Source organism: Aulonocara sp. 'chitande type north' Nkhata Bay, linkage group LG13 (assembly GCF_057382095.1).
Source record: "Aulonocara sp. 'chitande type north' Nkhata Bay isolate Kocher_YH1m ecotype deep benthic linkage group LG13, A_spYH_male_GT1.1, whole genome shotgun sequence".
Taxonomy (NCBI): domain Eukaryota; kingdom Metazoa; phylum Chordata; class Actinopteri; order Cichliformes; family Cichlidae; genus Aulonocara; species Aulonocara sp. 'chitande type north' Nkhata Bay.
Genome location: NC_141356.1, coordinates 13946557 through 13964760, shown reverse-complemented (window position 1 = coordinate 13964760; position 18204 = coordinate 13946557). Strand labels below are relative to the sequence as shown.

General features: G+C 38.7%; 1 protein-coding gene and 1 long non-coding RNA gene across 3 annotated transcripts in view; one reads left to right on the top strand and one right to left on the bottom strand.

Annotated features, from left to right (window-relative positions):
* Nucleotides 1–11073, top strand: part of atrnl1a (attractin-like 1a) — a 329857-nt gene extending 318784 nt beyond the window's left edge. For both annotated transcript variants that reach the window (XM_086258788.1, XM_086258787.1), the window contains one exon: nucleotides 9334–11073. In XM_086258788.1, coding sequence (XP_086114914.1) covers nucleotides 9334–9455 — 122 coding nt within the window. In that variant the 3' untranslated portion in view covers nucleotides 9456–11073. The remainder of the gene's footprint in view (nucleotides 1–9333) is intronic.
* On the bottom strand, nucleotides 1866–18041 carry LOC147315830 (uncharacterized). The gene is made up of 3 exons (XR_015124396.1): nucleotides 17986–18041; nucleotides 11106–11237; nucleotides 1866–2091 (listed from the first exon to the last, which is right to left on the bottom strand). It is a non-coding gene; the product is annotated as an uncharacterized LOC147315830 (long non-coding RNA).
* Between the last annotated feature and the right edge of the window lie 163 nt (nucleotides 18042–18204).

Sequence of the window (18204 nt, the reverse complement as noted above, 5' to 3'; positions counted from 1 at the left end):
TTGTGACCAATGTTTTTGGCTTCTCGTGTAGCATCCTGAGGCATTCCCAAGCCAGATACATCATGTAATCCTCCAGTGAGTTTGGAGTTTAGATCTAGGGGCTTTGCAGGAAAACATGCACAGATGCCAAAAGTACCACAGCTGACTATTTTCTCAGACAGCAGCTTTGTGTTGTGCTCTCTAAAGTTGGATACACCCAAAATGAAGTTCAGATAAAGTACATTTTCATTCTCTTGGTCATAATATAGAGGTAATGACTAAACGTGAAAAGTGGAATACAATCTTGCCTTCTGATTCATGTTTGAAAATCATTTGGTATCATACCACTATTACTTACCCATCTCATGTTCCATTTTACCATCATTCGCAGATTTCCAGATCTGAAGTGCAAATCAGAACCACATTATCTGTAAAAAGTAGAGGCGATTCTGAGTTTCTGAACCCTGATACCCTCCTCACCTCAGCTGCATCTTAATCCTGGCACATCACAATGCCACTAGAAGTTCAAAATCCACAGCACCTTCCACAGGTTTTTGTGGACAGTATCCACGGTGAAATTCTGTCATTCCATAAAGCACATGTTGAATGGATGGTCAAACTTGGGGACAGATTTGGGAGATAAGCCAAACCCCTCTAAAAGGCTTCTCTTTGCCTTGTTCCCTCTCCTGAGAAAGCATCTTTTGCTCATTTTGCTCTATCATTCTCACGTTGGCCCTCTCCCGAAAGGGAAGAAAAATTCAACTTTATTATCCCTGAATAGGGCAAAAATACACCACTATGGAAAAAAAATGATAAGAGTTGACACATTAATAAAACACTTTCCTAATTTAGTTAAGCCTCGTTTGCCATATTACTCCTTGATGCAGTATGATTGTGCAGGGAGCAAACAAAGGATTTATAGAAATATTCTGCAGCTTTATTGAACAGCTTAGTAGATCCACAAAGCTGGTCAGAATGTGCCTAACATCTCTCTTTGCACAATTGTTGTTTGGAAACAAATATTTTAAAAATCCATTTTAAAACAGCTAAGCAGCAGTTTCTTTTTTATTCTAGAAGTAACAATGAAATTGGAAAGCAACTGTCTGTTTTTTTTACCTCAGGACCAAAACAATGGTTCGACTTTTATGTCGTTCTACTACATGTATAGCTACCTGTTAAAACTGTGTCTAGATAGGGACCCTCTGAGACTGCTTTCAAAAGTGAGCAAAAAAAAGTGCGTAAATTCTTGAATCCTTTGTTTAAATGCCAACATTTACAGCAGAAATCAACATCTTTAGGGCCTAGTCCCCAAAATGGTTTGGGTCTCTTTAAGTAATTACACAATGTTAGGGTATGTGAAACCAGGAAATGATCCCCTTGGTGTTCTTCAGTACAGGGCCCTGATATGTACATTTCTAACTCCAATAAAAATAATACCGTGAAAAATACTCAAATCGAGGCTTCTACATAAACATGTGAAATGTGTTTTCAAGCTATGTTCATGGATATACACAAAGAGCAATGCAAGCTGTTACATACTGACAGCTGGACTGATGAAAACAAGAATGCATTTGTTCTGTCAGACGTAAGAACAACAAGTGCAAAATGCAGCTGAAACTGTTTTTGTGTTGACAGGCCAAGATGTTTGTAACACTAGCTCAGCTCATAGAGTGAGACCAGAGGGGTATGCTAGAAAGAAAATGAATAGGTTAACAAGCTTTGTTGAGCCTAAAGCCAAAGTTTTTAGTGTCACAACGATGGCTCTCTTTACCTGGTTAGATCATGATAGACATAAGCTGCACGGAGCAGATCAGATTTAGAGCTTTGGTTTAAAATCCACAGGAAATGCCATGTTTTCACAGATTCTTTTATTTATACTATGCGTTAAGTGTTGTATAGACTCTTTGCTGTAGGAATATGTTTTATACAATGATCTCGTAAAGAATGTTGTCACAGGACTGCATTACAGTAATGGATGCCCCATCAAATTCACCCCCAGAGCAGAGTGTACAATGGTCAGACATTATTAAATGTTAAGGTTTATGACAGTACAATTAGAAAAAGACAAGTAAGGCTTTTTAGGAAGGGATGCCAGGAGAAGGCCTCTTCTCTCTAGAAACAACACAGGAGCACAGTTTAGTTTTACAAAGTTGCATCTGAAGAAACCACAAAAGCTCTGGAACAATGTCCTTTGGACAGATGTGACCAAAGTGGAGCTTTTTGACTATAAAAGATAAGTTTGTTGAACAAAGCCATATGAAAAACTGTCGAGGGTAATGATTTAGACTTGTTTTGTAGTTACTGGATCGGGTACACTTTGCATTCACCTTAAACTCATCTGCATACCAAAGTATCCTGGAGTCAAATACTGGGCCATCTCTCTGACAGTTCAACTCAGTCATGCAATGTGACACTGATCTGTGACACTGTATTTTACTATCACCACTGAATGGAGCAGAGCTTTGCAGTTACAGCAGTGCAAACTGTATCACACTATTATAGAAATCTTCCTGTTTTCAGTTGGCAATGCAGAAAATGTATCAACGTTTATATGCTTGATCCTCATCTGCTGCCAAGTCTCTTTTACATTGCTCAAACTACAGCTAATAGAGAAGAGATTAGAAAATTGATCAGTTAGAATGGTATGCTATTTATCACTAACAGCCTTCAATGAATAAAATTGATGCCTGATTAAAGCGAGATTAAATTAAACACATTTCCATGTCTCCTTTATTAGGCGGGAGGGTGTGAGACCCAAAACCAAGTAAGCTTTACCGTTTATAGTTGTGACTAAACATTAGCACCAAAAGGACAGAATAGAAAAATAAATATTAAGCCAACTTTTATTTATTTTTAATTTACATGCTGTTCTTATGAAAATAGATTTAAGAGAGAAAAGTGAGCTCTCTGTGTTTTGGGCTTCAATGCTAATTGTTCTTAAAGATTTTTAAAGAGCGAGACAAAATACTTCTTGGATCTTATTCTATACCCAATGATTAGATTTCTATCGACCTCATTTAACTGTCTGGCTATTATAAATAAGCACATTTCTCAACATGAATTTTTATAAGCAGACTGAGTGTCCTAAAAGGATTGCTGTAGCTGTATTGTCCTTTTCTTCCACTCTGTGAGTTGACCTCTTCAAACCCTCCTCCCTACACCCCCACTGTCACCCTCTGAGTGTCAGACTTGAGAGCTGCATGACAGGAACTGGAGGGCAAAGCTTGGAAACTCAGCTCCATTGACCCAGAATGGATCTCCAATACTTTGATCCTCTCCATCTTTGAAACCATCTAACCCACTGGGATACGCCCTCCTGTCACCCCCCACTCCTCCATCTGTCTGCTTGTTGACTTTTACCCATTGTGTGGCATTTACACACAAACAACTCCTGTATTTATTGTGCAGGTTTGAATGATGAAGTCTTAACCCTTATCTTGTTTTTCCTTTGCCACTTGCCTTTTGTTTTGCTCCAAAATGCGGGCGTACTATTAAATTGATGGACATCAGTTTAGAAGTGTATACGGATCAAGTAAGAGATTCAAGGTCTTGCTGACTTTATAATTTTATCAGATACATTTAAAAGAAAAACGCAGCAAAGGAAAGTCGAGGCAAAGTCAGCTCCCCAATGAGCACCACTGCTTGAATTCATGTAGCCACTAAAATGACTGCTTTTCAACTTTAAAGACACATGGTTTTGGTTGTTTTGTTTTACTGTTGGGCATACTGGTCTGCCTTTTTGTCCTCTTGGCTCTAATACACTTAGAGATATTTAAATGTAAATTTGTGCACTTCAGATCTCTTAGCAGGCGTGAAGAAATCCACCACCAAATGCTGTCATGTACTATTAATGTAAAGCATCCTAGATATCTGAATCCCAACATGTGTACTTCAAAGCCACTGTAGCTATGTGTCATGTTTACTGAAATCTGTGTTTCGTGGATCTATTAATATTTGAATATCAGTATGTTGCTGTTTGACTGACTTTAATTTACGTTGGCTTCATTGAATGCTGATAGCTCTGTTCTTCTGTTTACCACTGCTCTGCATCCTCAGCACGCTTCCCACTTTCATTCAAGGGGAAACACAAAACCAAGCTTTGATGTTTCTTATATAGGAGGGCCTCACTGTGAGTTTTGTGACCAGGTTAGCAAGCAGGCTCCGCCTGTCACAGATGTTTTCCAGCTGCAGTCCCAGTTTTCCACATCGGGTCTGTGTCGATATGTGTTCCTGGGGAATTTTGTCTCCTGCTAATGACCCTATTAGTACATCAGGAGTTGGAGGGGTCTGTGCATGTTAGGGGGGTGAGGTGGGGTGGGGGGATTAATGATGCGTCAACTCACCTGACAAAACAATCACGTTAATGTGCTCTGTTACCACGGCAGCAAATGAGCACTTGCACTCACCTGCAGCATGATTTGATTACTTTTGACCAATTTAATTTTGCAAATGGAGATGTGTGTGTTCACCTGGAAAAATCAACACAATTATGATGGCAATTTGTCAGAGGTGAAAGCTTTTTTGATGGAGGAATATTCAGATATCACGTTAGAAAATTAATTCGGTTTGCTTTTTCACTCTGTGTGATCTTTCATTGTGAGGCCATGTGTTTGATAATGTGCAGATGCAGTGCATGTATGTAGGTAAATGAAAATGGCTCAATGTTCCACAGAAACATTACATTCCTGCTGCATGTGTCTTTTTATAAAGTTCTTGTGGTAAGCAAATAAGTTGCAAACAACCAGGTAACAAACCTGTGACAGCAGATTTAGGAAATGTGAGAAATGCCTCTTATTATCTGTTGTGCTCATGTTTTTCATTTGATTATTTATCAAACACTTCTAAACCCTCAAGTTTCTTTTCTCTTCTCATTGAGGGGAATTTAATTTAACCTCCTAAGACCCGAACTCTTCCACGGCATGCATTTTTAATTTCTCTTTGATATTTGGGCATATTGGGACCCGATGAATGTAAAAACAAAGAATTACCAGATTTTTTTTTTCTACCTGATTTTTGTTTCTAAGAAAAATGAGAGCCATATATGAGGACATTCGTTTAAAATTTCAATAGAACAGTAGCAGTATAATGTCCTCATAAGTGGATATCAGTAGGGTTGGGTATCGTCACTGATTTCTAGAATCGATTCGAATCAGGGAATTTTGCCTTAGACAGTCAGAAATATTATAATTCAGTTCATGCAGCATTACATTTCCATATTTTTATATCTATAAAAAGAAAGCTGACACTTGCCAGATTTTATCAAATGCCTTTGTGTCAAAGTAACTGAGGATAAAACTGAGGCGATTTTCCTGGCCTGGGATTTTATAAAAATATTCTGCAGTAGATCAAAAACGAAAGAAAACCCTTAATCAACATATGAACATTACCTGCTGCTGAAGTGAAGCAGAGATTTGATTAGAGACACACCTAAGAGTTTTGCAATTTTGCATAGTTTAAAGTTTAAATTTGTTCAGTATTGAACAGCAGAAATTAGGCTTTCTTTTCGGAAGTAAGTAAAAGAAGAAAAAAAAACAGCGGCCGATAGCGCTGTAAACAACGGTAGACTTGTGCAACAAGCAGGTGAATAATGCAGAAAACAGAGATTTTTAGACGGGAAACTGTTCTTGAAGTACACAGAGAGAGAGAGAGCTGTGCATGAAGTGTGATTTTTATCGTGGTGGAAGCAAAACAGCAAAAGTCAGAGGGAATTCATGACGATGTTTATGTGAAGCGTAGTTTGGATCTTCTTTTGCAGTCAATATTGTTTGGAGAGAGATAAAACCTGCAGCTTTAGAATCAGCGCAAAAAGGGCATCAACACAAAGCGCGAACCCGCCGAAACATCAGAATCAGTGAGCTGTCGGCTTTCAGCCCCGACCGTGTCCGTGCCTTCGGGTGAGAAATGCGACATGTCACTGATTCTGATGCGTCGGCGGGTCCGCGCTTTGTGTTTACGTCTTTGTGCAGAATCCGTGTTCCTGCTATCATTTACCGTTTTAGCTGTTTGGTGGTTGTTGAAATTTTGTGAGGTTTAACCTGAGATTCTGGCGTTTGGGGCAAAATAAATTTATATTGAAAAATCGATTCAGGATTTTAATGAATCAATATCACGTTATCCAAGCCAGAATCGATTTTAATCAATAATCAAAACCCACCCTTTGATATCAGGCCCCTGTAGAGTATTTTGGTCTAAATAACCCAAAATGTGATGTCCACATATGTGGATGCCAGGTCGTAGGAGGTTAATGCAATAAATATATCTTTTTGCTGTCCCAACAATCTATGAAGCCTTAAAGGATGTGAAAGGAGTTGTTTAAGCTCTTTTGTTGAGGTTAAAGACTTCTCAGATTTAAATGAATTAAAGAATACTGGAATCTGTCTTTACTACATTCAATAAATATTGTTTTAAAATTCCAATTTAAGAAAAAGAGGAAAATCCAAGCACACAGCTCAGCGTTATCAGTGGCACTGCATAGAATAAGCATACAAGCAATGCAGCAATAGCATGGGCGTGTATTTACTCCACAGACATGCAGAGAATCTGCAACAATCCTTGCTGGAGTTTAAAGCAAATTACAAATTACCAAAAGTCCAAGACAAGCCAAATCCTGTATGTATGGTCGCCAAACAAGCATACCTATGAAACTATTGCCAACAAAAAACAAAGAGCCGTAATGAACCATATTCCGACACACCATGTGCTGCTAGCTGATCATCTGCCTCCAATGTTTTTTGGAAGAACAGAGCACATTACCACTCGCTGCCATGTTTGCTTGTGTCAGAACTTGCAAAATACTCATAATACTGTGCACAGGTGAATGCACACTTAAATGCATAAACTTGCAGAGTCATGTACACACTGTCACGCACTGTGTAATCAGCTTTCCCCTTTCCACCCACTGGAGAAAAAAAAATATCCCAAGAATCACTTGAGTGTGAAATGCTGAAAACATCCTGCATCCAAATCATATCAAGAGCACGGCAGATTCCCTTTGCTATTTGCCTGTTTTGTTTATTTGGCTCCTGCATGCCGGCAGATTGAGCACTTGTCGTAATGACCATGCATTGTCAGGCCCACGGTTGTCGGCAGGGAGAGGACTGGCTGTATTGACAAAGCTGCCATGACTCTAAAACCACATTAACAGTACAACTGCCAAACTAACACAATGCTCCGAGGCATCTGATGCTTGGTGCATCCATCCTGATGTCTGTAAGCCCTGCTGTGGAAACCGTGGCAAACTTCACTCACAGAAGATGTTTTTAGAGGTGTGACATCCTGATGGATGGTGAGAGGGAGACAGAGGGAAAAGAAGGAAAAGAGACACAATGGCGGGAAGATATACTTCACTGACCTGAGCGCTATCCCCGCTGCCTCCTACTGAGTTCAGAAAGATGTTGATAAAACATTTTTTGGATGTTGTGAAGAGGTGCCTATTGAAAAGATGATGCATCGCCACATGCTAAGGAATTTCACCTTGATGTTTTCTCCCATAGGGCCAGATTCACTAACTCGTACCACCAGCACCAACTAGCATTAGATATCGTTCTATATTTACAAACAGAGTGCAGTGATGGACCCTCTGTCAAACGCATCAGGTTCCTTCCTCAATGCACAAAATATAAGATGGAGAATATTTAACTTAAGCAAACAAATTGATTTACTAACATTTGTGCCACACAATTTACATAATTGTGCCAACATTTATCAGATATTTTCAATTACTGAAGCCGGTGTTCATTAAAACGACTCTCTCTGCCAGGCTACATTTAATTACATTAAATGTAGGCCTACATGCAACATACGTATGACCTATATTTATATGTTACTGATTACAATTAACAAGCTGTGCCTTTCTTGTTAGTAAATTACCTGCAGCTGAATATCATCTCTTAGTTTGTGACCTAAATTGCACAGGTCTTGGCAGTTACATTGAAATGAACTCTGACTTTATTTTGAAAACAGCAAAACTTTTGTAAATTACCTGCAAAACTAACCACAACTATCATTACTATTTCTAGATTGTGCTCACATGCCAATTTGCCCCATCTAGTAAATCTGGCACAGCCTCTTTACTTTCATCTGTCCTATTGTTTATTTTTACCATCAGTAATAGTTTAATATTAACATTACTGGAAATCATCCCTGAGAGGGTTGCATCAGGAAGTACTTCTGGCATAGAAATTTGCAGAATACTATGCAGATTCATCTGCTGTGGCCAGAAAGAAGCTTTATTAACATTATTAGATAAAAGAAATAAATCACAGTCCTCCTTTCACTTTGGGGGTCACCACAGCATCTATTTCCATCTAATCGTATCTGTAGCATCCTTCTCTGTTACACCAAGCCTCTGCACATCCTCCTTCACTACATCCATTCAACATCTTTTGTCCAATATAACTATTATCCCTCCTGTGCAAACCAACCCTCATGCCCAAACCATTTCCAAAACACTTGACTTGAGCTGTCTCGCTGATATACCCACTTCTGTTCTTGTCCATTCTGGTCATTTCAACATCTTCAGCTGTGCTACCTTTAGCTTGGCCTTCTGCCTTTCTGTCAGTGCGACTGTGAATATATGAAAGTCCAAACGAGGATAAAATAGCACTTCTCTGATCAAACTCAAAAGATACAAACAGGGACTTGCTTTTCTAAGGACTATAAAAATAGAAGGTACAAATTTAGATCCTTGCAGAACTCCACTTTGAACTCCACAATTTAAGCACTGAAAATAATTACTGGATATGGAAAAGATTTAACCATGTGAGGTATAAGTTATCATTGGTGACAGACCCAACTCTCCTTTACTGGCTATAATGACATTTTTAAAAAGAATGTCTTTTCAATCAGTCTTGTCTTGGCAGGATGTGTTCTTACAAATGAAGATATTCTGCATTTAAAAAAAAAAAAAGAATTTTAGCCCTCTCTCTTTTAGGGACTTCTGAAAAAGGGTTATTTTCAATATTGGTAACAATTAGCTGTTTCTAGCTGCTTGTAGATAAGGAAAGACACTATGCCACTTTACTATCTAGAGAGATAATCAACCATGTCAGTTGCAACATGTATCCACCCTTTCTTGGTGTGAAGTGATATTCTACGATAAATGTATCAATGTTTTGTACTACTTGTCTACATCCCTTTAATTATTTCTGTATAAGGACAAACATGGGTTTATAACAAATAACACAGGCACGTATAAAAATCTACTCTCAAAAAGTGGTCGTAGTTTTACCTTGATCAAGCCGTATTTATCTCACCTCTGTCACATCACACTTTCAGTAAAATTTGAGCCCATCTAAAACAGCATAATACTGCCCATCTTTCACTGATTACCCTATTTTGTCTCTGGGATTGCAGGTATCGCCATAGCCAGTGCTCTGGTCGACACGTCACAGCAGCGAGTGATGGACTTGAAAGAAAGAGCCCTGGGTCTGAAGCACCGCAAACACATTGTGCACCATCAAGGGACCTGTGTATGAACTATGTGCCCTCAACGAGGTACCACCGCATCCAAAACGTCCAAAGGGGAATTTCACTGGACACACTATTTTTGACTTTAGACACAATGGAGAATTGTGAACACAAAGGCAAAGCCTGCAAAAAAATAGGGTTGGATGATCCCTGACCTTAAAGTGGTTTGGAAAGAGGACGGATATGGATTGAAGCATACAGATGGGGCGAAACTACTCTCTTCACAGGCACCCAAAAGGGGTAAATGGTACTTGTAGTCTTATTCTTCCTTGGACCAGATACAAGGTTTTTGTCATTGTCCCTTGTCTGTATATTTTCAGAGAAGTACTTGCAAAGTGAGAATGTCTCTCCACCACAGCTTTCTTTGAAATTTGCCACGAGGAGCTGGCAGACCTTTTCCATTTTCATGCCATGTGGTTTTGTCTCTCCCGGGTTCTACAGTCTGCCATATTGACAGAGAAAATAAAATAGAACTTGTTTTTCACCAAACAAAACTAAATGACTTTGACCTCCAGTCAAAAGATATTGATAGTTGATATAAAGTCCTCCTGATTTACAAACCCAATGAGACTCAGGAGCAAAACCAGTAAAGAAGAACACCGATTTAACTAGATAATTGCAAAAGTCTTTAGTTGGCAGAGGTCTATTACAATGATTCACTAGAGGAAAAAGTTTAATTTGCTAATTTTGAAGTTGTGAATTCAAAGAAATGCATTTTTGCTATGAAGCTCATTGGATGCAAGTAAAAAAAAAAGTGTTTTATGAAATATGTGTGGTTTGTTTTTCCCTACACAGTTGAAGTTATAGGTTTTAATATCTGCTCAGGTCCTCTGTGATGAAAAAGGTCCATTATCTGTAGCTCTGGGCCTTATATACACACATTTGTATATGCACTATAAGTGAAATGCTTTACCCGTACATTAGAACCCTCTGTGGAATTTTATTATGCAACTGATCTTCCAAACATGATGTTTATTCTGGGCTGCGATGTAACCTCAAGGTCGGTATCACACACAAACTACTGATGGTGTTCATATGCCTGTTTTATTTTTTCATTACTGTGAAGCTACCATATACATCCTCCCTCGTGATATTTCAAGTCTGTTTATCCGTAACACAAACTTTAATATAACACATCTCAGTATATATTATTTATTAAAAATGCAAAATGCGGTTTAACATTTTTTAATTAACTCACAAATGTTTGTTTTTGTTTTCTTTTTTTAAACAGAAACTGTAGATAATTAATTTTATAAAGGAAGTCTGTGCAGTAATCACATTTCTTTGCTTGTGCCCTCAGTGTCTTTATTCATTTCTAACTCTTTATTTTGTACATCACAGAACGTTTCATGTGATGTTAAGATGCTTTCCCTTTATCTCTCGTATCAAACCTCCATTTAATGTTGTAAAGTCACCTTTATCAGCTGCACTGCATACAAAGTAACATGATGTCTTTGATGCACATGTATTACCTACTGTTTTCTTTCAGGCATTTTGATGTAATTTTGCACCAATTTGTTGCTGAGATTTGGATTTACAAAGGGCAGCTCACCACCGTGTATTTGTCCATATGAGCATTAAATCTGCACATTTACAATTTCAAAAGAATAAATGCTTCTTTGTGTTGATATTCATTCTGAAACTGTGTGTACTGTTACCTCTGGTGTTGGGAAACCGCATTGATTGGTGTTCTCAGGATGTCAGTCAGGTCAAATGACAAGATCAGCCAGAACTACAGACAGTGTCATTCAACACTGTTTCTAGAGTTACACAACGACTCTCACAGCATCCTGTGAAACAGAGTAAAGTTAACGTTACTTTAAACGTAATGTATCGCAGAAAGATGGTGTTGAATTTCCACGATTTCCATGTGCTATCAACATCCTAGGTATCTAAAGCACCCCTGCTTTACTAATATGTACCAAATCTAATTATTAAAGGCTTCGTTAAGTTAGAAATGCTTTTTATAAAGTGGATTCCACAGGTGTACCTAATATAGTGGCCACTGAATTGTATCCTGTTCACTTTCTGTTCTCTGTCTCTGTTTTATAATGTCCCTGGTTACAACCATCACTGCCTCCTATTTGTCATAATGTGTGTGCAAAGGGGGGACATCGAGAACAAGCACTTCCATTACATTTCTCACCATACAAGCCAAATGACCTGTTTAATATACAAATTAAACAATAACTACATTCCATCCATGTGTACCTCCCTGCCAGAGCATCACAGTAAGATGTTGTTTAATAAAACCTGGATATGGCTCAACATTTGTACAAATACTATCGTTTTAAAATAAATCCATGTCTCCTTCTGCTGCACTCATAAATGGCTCCTGTATGCTTTTAAATCGACTATATCCCTTTGTCATAAAGCGGTGGGGGTTGCTTGTTGAGGTGATCCCAGAATCTTCTGAATTAGACACTTTTATGCAAATGTGGGGCTCTAAACAGAAGAAAATGCCAAAATATATCCTTTCTAAGGAAAAGCCGTGGGGGATCTAGTGGCTACACTGCTCTAATGCCTGGATGCATTTCAAGATCATTCACAGTCTGTAATACAGAGGTAAAGACATCCAGTTAAACAATGTTTTCATGTCAGTAATCATTTATATATTCCTTCTTTTACCTTAAAATAACCTTAAGAACTACCAGTTTATTCCACTGGGCATTTCTTTCATGTTTTTTAATGTCATATTTATGTCTAATCAAACAACTACATTAGGGTGTACATCTTAATTGGAGCTTAATTGCAGAAAACTATGAACAAAGGCGTAATTGTTATATTAATAGAAGCAATTTAACATGCTGTTTGACTGTTTCCTTTGAAAATCTCATCTGGAACTTGAAAGCCCTCTGAACATTACATTGGGTCAACGCTGCTGCTGTCACCACCATTAGTGACCAAGAGGAGATAAGTGCTCCTTTTTATGCTCTTAGCTCACTGTATTTTCTTCCCTCAAGATAAAAGGCTACAGTATTTAACATTAAGTGGATTGCTGGCATCTCCACTCCACTCAATACCCAAACGTCAGGGGCAGCAGGAAGTGGTTCACTTTCCCTTTTATCTTGATCTGAGATGTTTTTGAACTGGTTCTGAGTATGAAGAGGGCCTGTGTTTTTAGGGTAAAGTCAATGTAAGAAGCTCAATAAATGACTGACATCCCCCACCACGACAACACGCAGCACCAAACAGAATGCAAACATGCAAAGTGTCTCAAGAAAGAAGGGACACCTGTCTAAGCAATAGCTTTCTGCTACTCTTAAGCTCAAACTGCTTTACAACTTATACATGCAATTTACCTGTCATACACCCAGGAGGATAAGATGGGTAGGAAAACAGACAACAAGAAAACACATATAATGTATTCTTGAATATATACATGCACAGTGACTTAATTACCAGTGAATAATGATTATACGCCATCTGATTATATGCAACACATGTATTCTCAGGTTATATTTCACACCTAACAGAAGACAAATGGAACTAAAAGCTGATCCACATTTTGACATTTGGCTACACAATACCATTGGTACTTCACATATGATTTGACATTGAATACATTATAGAAAACTGCCACAACTATCATGTCAATTATTATTAAGATAGCTCTCTGTCACTCACTGATGACATCAAAGGATTGCTATCAGCATGCCAGTAACAGAAGGTTTTCAGTAACAGAGCCTTTTTAGCATCATTTAGGGTGTCATTGGATAGCCCAAAGTGATGATTAAAAGGGTTAAGGATGCAATGTATTGATAACAGCCTCCTTTTTGAAGCCAACTACAACTGCTAGTCGGCCTCACAGCTGCTCAATAAATGACTGTTTGCCACGGTCCTTGAAAACTGAGGTTATCCAATTATATCTTGATGCATCCTCAATTATCCAGGTAAGTAAATCCCAAAAGGTTGATTCTGATCATCTTGACGTAAAGTTTTCAGTGGTAGAAATGTTTCTTCACTCATCCAAGTGGCTTGTTCAGTCTCGGCTGACTGCGGGTTTCCCCAATCTTATAAACAGTACATTTCCATAATTACTGAAACCAGCCCACTGAATGAATGCGCTGTGAGGTCAGTTCCTTGATCATTAATATGCAAATTTTCATGACCATTGATCAACAACCATTGATCAAAGACCACTGATCAAAGGCCATGAGTACCATTCACAGAGAGTTGGGGAATGGCTGCAATCACAGCATTGTAAGATGGTGAAAGTAGCCTTAGGCCTCCTCGATTCAGAGATGGTCTTTCCCCTCACATGTTTCTGTGGTTTCTTGTTTTCAGTGTGCTTCAAACCCAAAAACACGATGTCCCAGCTATAGCAGCCGGATAGCATAGTGGTAAGACCACATGTGTTTCGCGTGGGGTTCGCAAGTTTGATTCCTGCCTTGTGCATCTGTATCCAGTCCTGTATCCCCATGGCTAAAGATTGATGAATTACAATAGACATGCTAGGGCAAGGGGGAGTCAGGACAACAGGTCGGGGGGGAGATATGATCACCCACCAGTGGATGAGGTTAGCCAACTTCGGGGCCTTAGAGGTGGTAGTTATATTATTAGTTTGAGTCCTATTTGTTACTACAATACCTCCCAAACATGTGCTCTTGATGCTCAAGCTTAAATATGATAACTTATCATTAAAAAAAAACTGCTACTACTTAAATCCCCTTTGTTAACTTTTCAGTTTTATGTCAGAGATGATTTTCAGCTCGGTGGAGATAAAGTTTCTAATTTAGAAAGCTCAAGGTCTAAATTTAAGACATAAGTAGAACATTTAGTCTGAAATGAGTCTTCTATTAAATTAGCAAAAATCAATCACACATCACCTCTGCCAAGTCTGCATTTTGTCACATACACACACAGTCTCTGTTAGGAGCCTAGTGCACACAGTGCAACGCTCTGTGTGCATGTCCTTTTCAGAACATGTTAAGTAATAAAACTGATTACTTCTTAAGGTCAGAACTCTGGTTTTTCTCTTTTCTCCTTCAGCTTCCCCATCTCTCACTTCTGTCTCAATGCACCATCTCTGCTGCCCTCTTCCTGCCTCCTTTCTCACATCCGCTTGGCGTCACCTCCTTCTTGTTGAGGACTCAGGGTCAGCTGAGCCACATCCTTGTGATTAATGCCCCGTCCAGACCTCAATCTTTATGCCATTACGGGCCAATTGTGGCGGGTAATTCGGGCCACAGTCTGAGGACGAGTAACCGAGTCAGGCAGATGAGGGTAGGGGGTGGGTGGGGAGTGACGAAGGATTACAAAGCACACTGCTGTCCTCTGTCCACCTCCCTCCACACACACATAGGCGTGCGCGCACACACACACACAACCAAACCAGCGACCAGCCAGCAAGTCAGCCAGCCTCAGTGACGCTGTGAAGAATGTTGGCCCTGTCAGCGTCGTCCTTTACTCAATACCACCACGCACTGCTCTGTCATAAGTGGCCTTCTGCACTAACAAAGAGAGTATTTTTTTCCCCCTCACCACACAAAGTGCAATGATGTGGATGAAAGAGGAGTGAAGCTATTGATGCACTATATCAGCTTAATTTTGTGAGCAATAACCAGAGAGACAATAAGCAGGAGGGTCAGCTGACAGGTCGAGGTGACCGGTTTCCTGCTTTGTCAGAGTTTAACTTCAGAAAGAAAACATTTTGTGTCATCGTGTAATCTGTGTTCCCTCTTGTTCTATCAGTTTGTCACCCAGACTGACTTTATGTAATCATCTAAAGTTATTCAAACTTTTCTCTAAATAAAAAAGCTAAGTTAAAAAAAGTTCAGCAAAACCTTGATTTCATCCTTTATGTTTAGATCAAACAGGTTTCTTCAATATGCTTATAAAATAATCCCTGTTTTGCATTTGTCTACAGCTTTTACGATTTTATTTAGCAAGGTTAAGGCATTTGAGAAATGTGAACTTTTTGTAGTGTGCCATCCCATATGGAAAAGAAATAGAAAAAACGTATAAAAGACTTGCATCAGATGTGGCCTACTTCATATAGTGAATCATATAAGGTTTATATGATTTACTCATGAAAGTGGCCACTTTCATATATTGTTTTAGTAAGTATACAAAACATACAAGTTTCATTTATATAATTTCTCTAGGGATCACTATTGCATGCTTTTCATACAAGTTTCACACAAGACAGATACAAACTTTATAAGATTTATATACTTCTGTTCCATATGAGGTAGCACCATATGACGATCCCATGTACCACCTGTCTTCTCAAATCTGCTCTGTTTACACTCAAATCTGCCTGACAGAAGAACAAGCCTCAGCATTATGGTCTGTGTAGGTTCTCAGTCATCCAGGACATGGTAGTCTAAGAGCTTGGGAAAAAAGTGGTACAAAAGGGTAACCGTGGAACATGCAAAGAGGAGGCTATTAAGCAGTAGAGAGTAAGACACCCAATATCACGGCAAAGCATGTCATAGGCACGTCTCTTAAGCGTGAAATGAACACATATGCTTCAGTTGCAGATTATATTTCAGTAAAACAAAACTTCAAATCTTATTCAAGCCAACATGAAAATAGTCATAGGAAAGCATAAACAGACTGAGGAGCTTGGGGAAAAAAACGACTGGACTTCTAAGTTTCTTGAACAACAGAGCTCTGGTTCTTTAGACTACCATGCCATGGATGAGACTGAGAACCTACACAGACACATTTAAAGAGACATTACTAACACATTTGCATATAAATACACACCAGCCACCTAGCTTTATTGTTTCTGGCTTAAAAGGAGCTTGGAATTTATACCTTCCTTGGTGACTAGTGGCTTGTTGGCTTTAAATATATTATCTCCCTATGCTGGTACTGCAACTTAAGCATGCGTGTCCATTTCACTCTTAGGAGAGACAAAGCGTGACATGTACACAACGAGCCAGCGTGTCTACTGAATACTGAGGAGTCTAATGAGGTTTAATTAAAATGCGCCACCATAAAGTTTTGAGATCAAGAATTCTTACACTGTATTGTTGCAGAGCTGTTAGAATTGTTCTCGTTTTCTTGGTTTTAGTTTCAGTTAATTTGCTTGTTTCCCCTTTAGATTTTAATCTTTAGTATTTATTAATTTCTCTTTTAGCTTTTTTCTAATACTATAGTTCTGCGTATGTTAGATGCAAGGTGTAGAAAGAATTTGTATTACACACTTGTATGAAGGCCTGTTAATTCACTGTCATGGCATCCACTGATGCCCCCTCAGACTGGTTGTATTTACCAACACAGCCAAGACAAAGACCAAAACAAGGACAGTTTATATACACTTCTATTTATTTTTGGAAACCAGGGGGTATTCTTTCTTTTTATCATGACTCTAGCGTCAACAAAAATTGTACTAAAAAAACCTTTGAAGCTGCTGTGCATCTGCAAACCACTTTGCAACCCTTCTTGAAATTGCTGACTTTTACACTGTCATATCCATTTTAACTGATGCCTGCTCTGTGCTGATCTTGTTGCTGCCCCTCCCATCTTTATGTCTATGCATGTAGAAGGCAGTAGGTGCCAGAACAGAACATTTCTCCAAAATATAATATAGGTCAATAATACACATTACAATGTTCTCAAACCCCAGTGCCAAGTCCTAGAGGCCAGTCTGTGACTCCCTGGCAACCCCAAATCCTTGTGATCTCTAGCAACTAACGCAATGAAGGAGAATCCACATTTTTTTAACCAGCAAACTTGGTTGCCAGGTGGTCACTAAGTGGTCACCCACTGGTCTGTATAACTTGTGACTGGGACATGAGAAGACTGTTATTTGTTTTGTTATTTATTTACTTCTAATTATAAAATTATAAGTAAGTATACTTATATTAATAAATATTCAGGAGCATAATTCTCGGACCAGCCTACCTCGTATAACACCTGACTTAACACATGAGTTTATCAGTAGTTTGTTGAGATACATTTTTTCTTCTTCTTCTTCTTCTTTTTGATCTCTTAAAATGTTTATTCACATCTCACTAACACACATTATTGGTTGTTCCGTCTTACAAGAGAATTAAATGAAGAAGAAAAAATTCAGACATTAAAGTTACAAACAAAATGACCAATTATACCGGGATTATAAAGACGCACAGATGATTACGACAAACACATCTATTATTATTCATAACCTATTTGTCACAGGGACATGAATTGACCACACAGGAGTTTACTGCACTGCAGTGCAATTCCCTCATGATACATTAATAGCTGTTAATTCATGCTGGTGTCAGGAGACCCGGTGTGTTTATGTTAAGTTTTATGATCCTCTTATAAACTGCCCATTAATGAATAGAGCTTTTGTATTGATGAACTATAAAAATAGATAATATCAGGAGCCTTGTTATGAGTGTGAGCGAATGAGGCTGCAGGATGATTGTCAATTCTAACAATGAGTCTGGTTCAGGTTTATTCTGGTTATAATTCATATGCATCACCTATCTTAAAAGTTATTGATGCTAAAGTGAAAGTGTTTATTGTACCACAAATCTCTATAACATGTGTGCCTAGAGAAAGGAAGGGCAATGCAAGAGTGTGTAGAAACCTTACCTGTGTTGAACTCTGGAAAGGTCGAGTCAAAGAAGATTAAAATGTTATCTGGACCTATCAAGGTGGATGAGTTGGAAAACAAACAATCCAGTCAGTTCTTATGAATGCAGAAAACACAACCATCTGTAAACACGCTTTAATGCTGGTCATTTTCAACATGTGGTTGAGAGGGGACTGACTCCAATTTGGTGGCTACATGAACTTTTAGCACCTCCATGT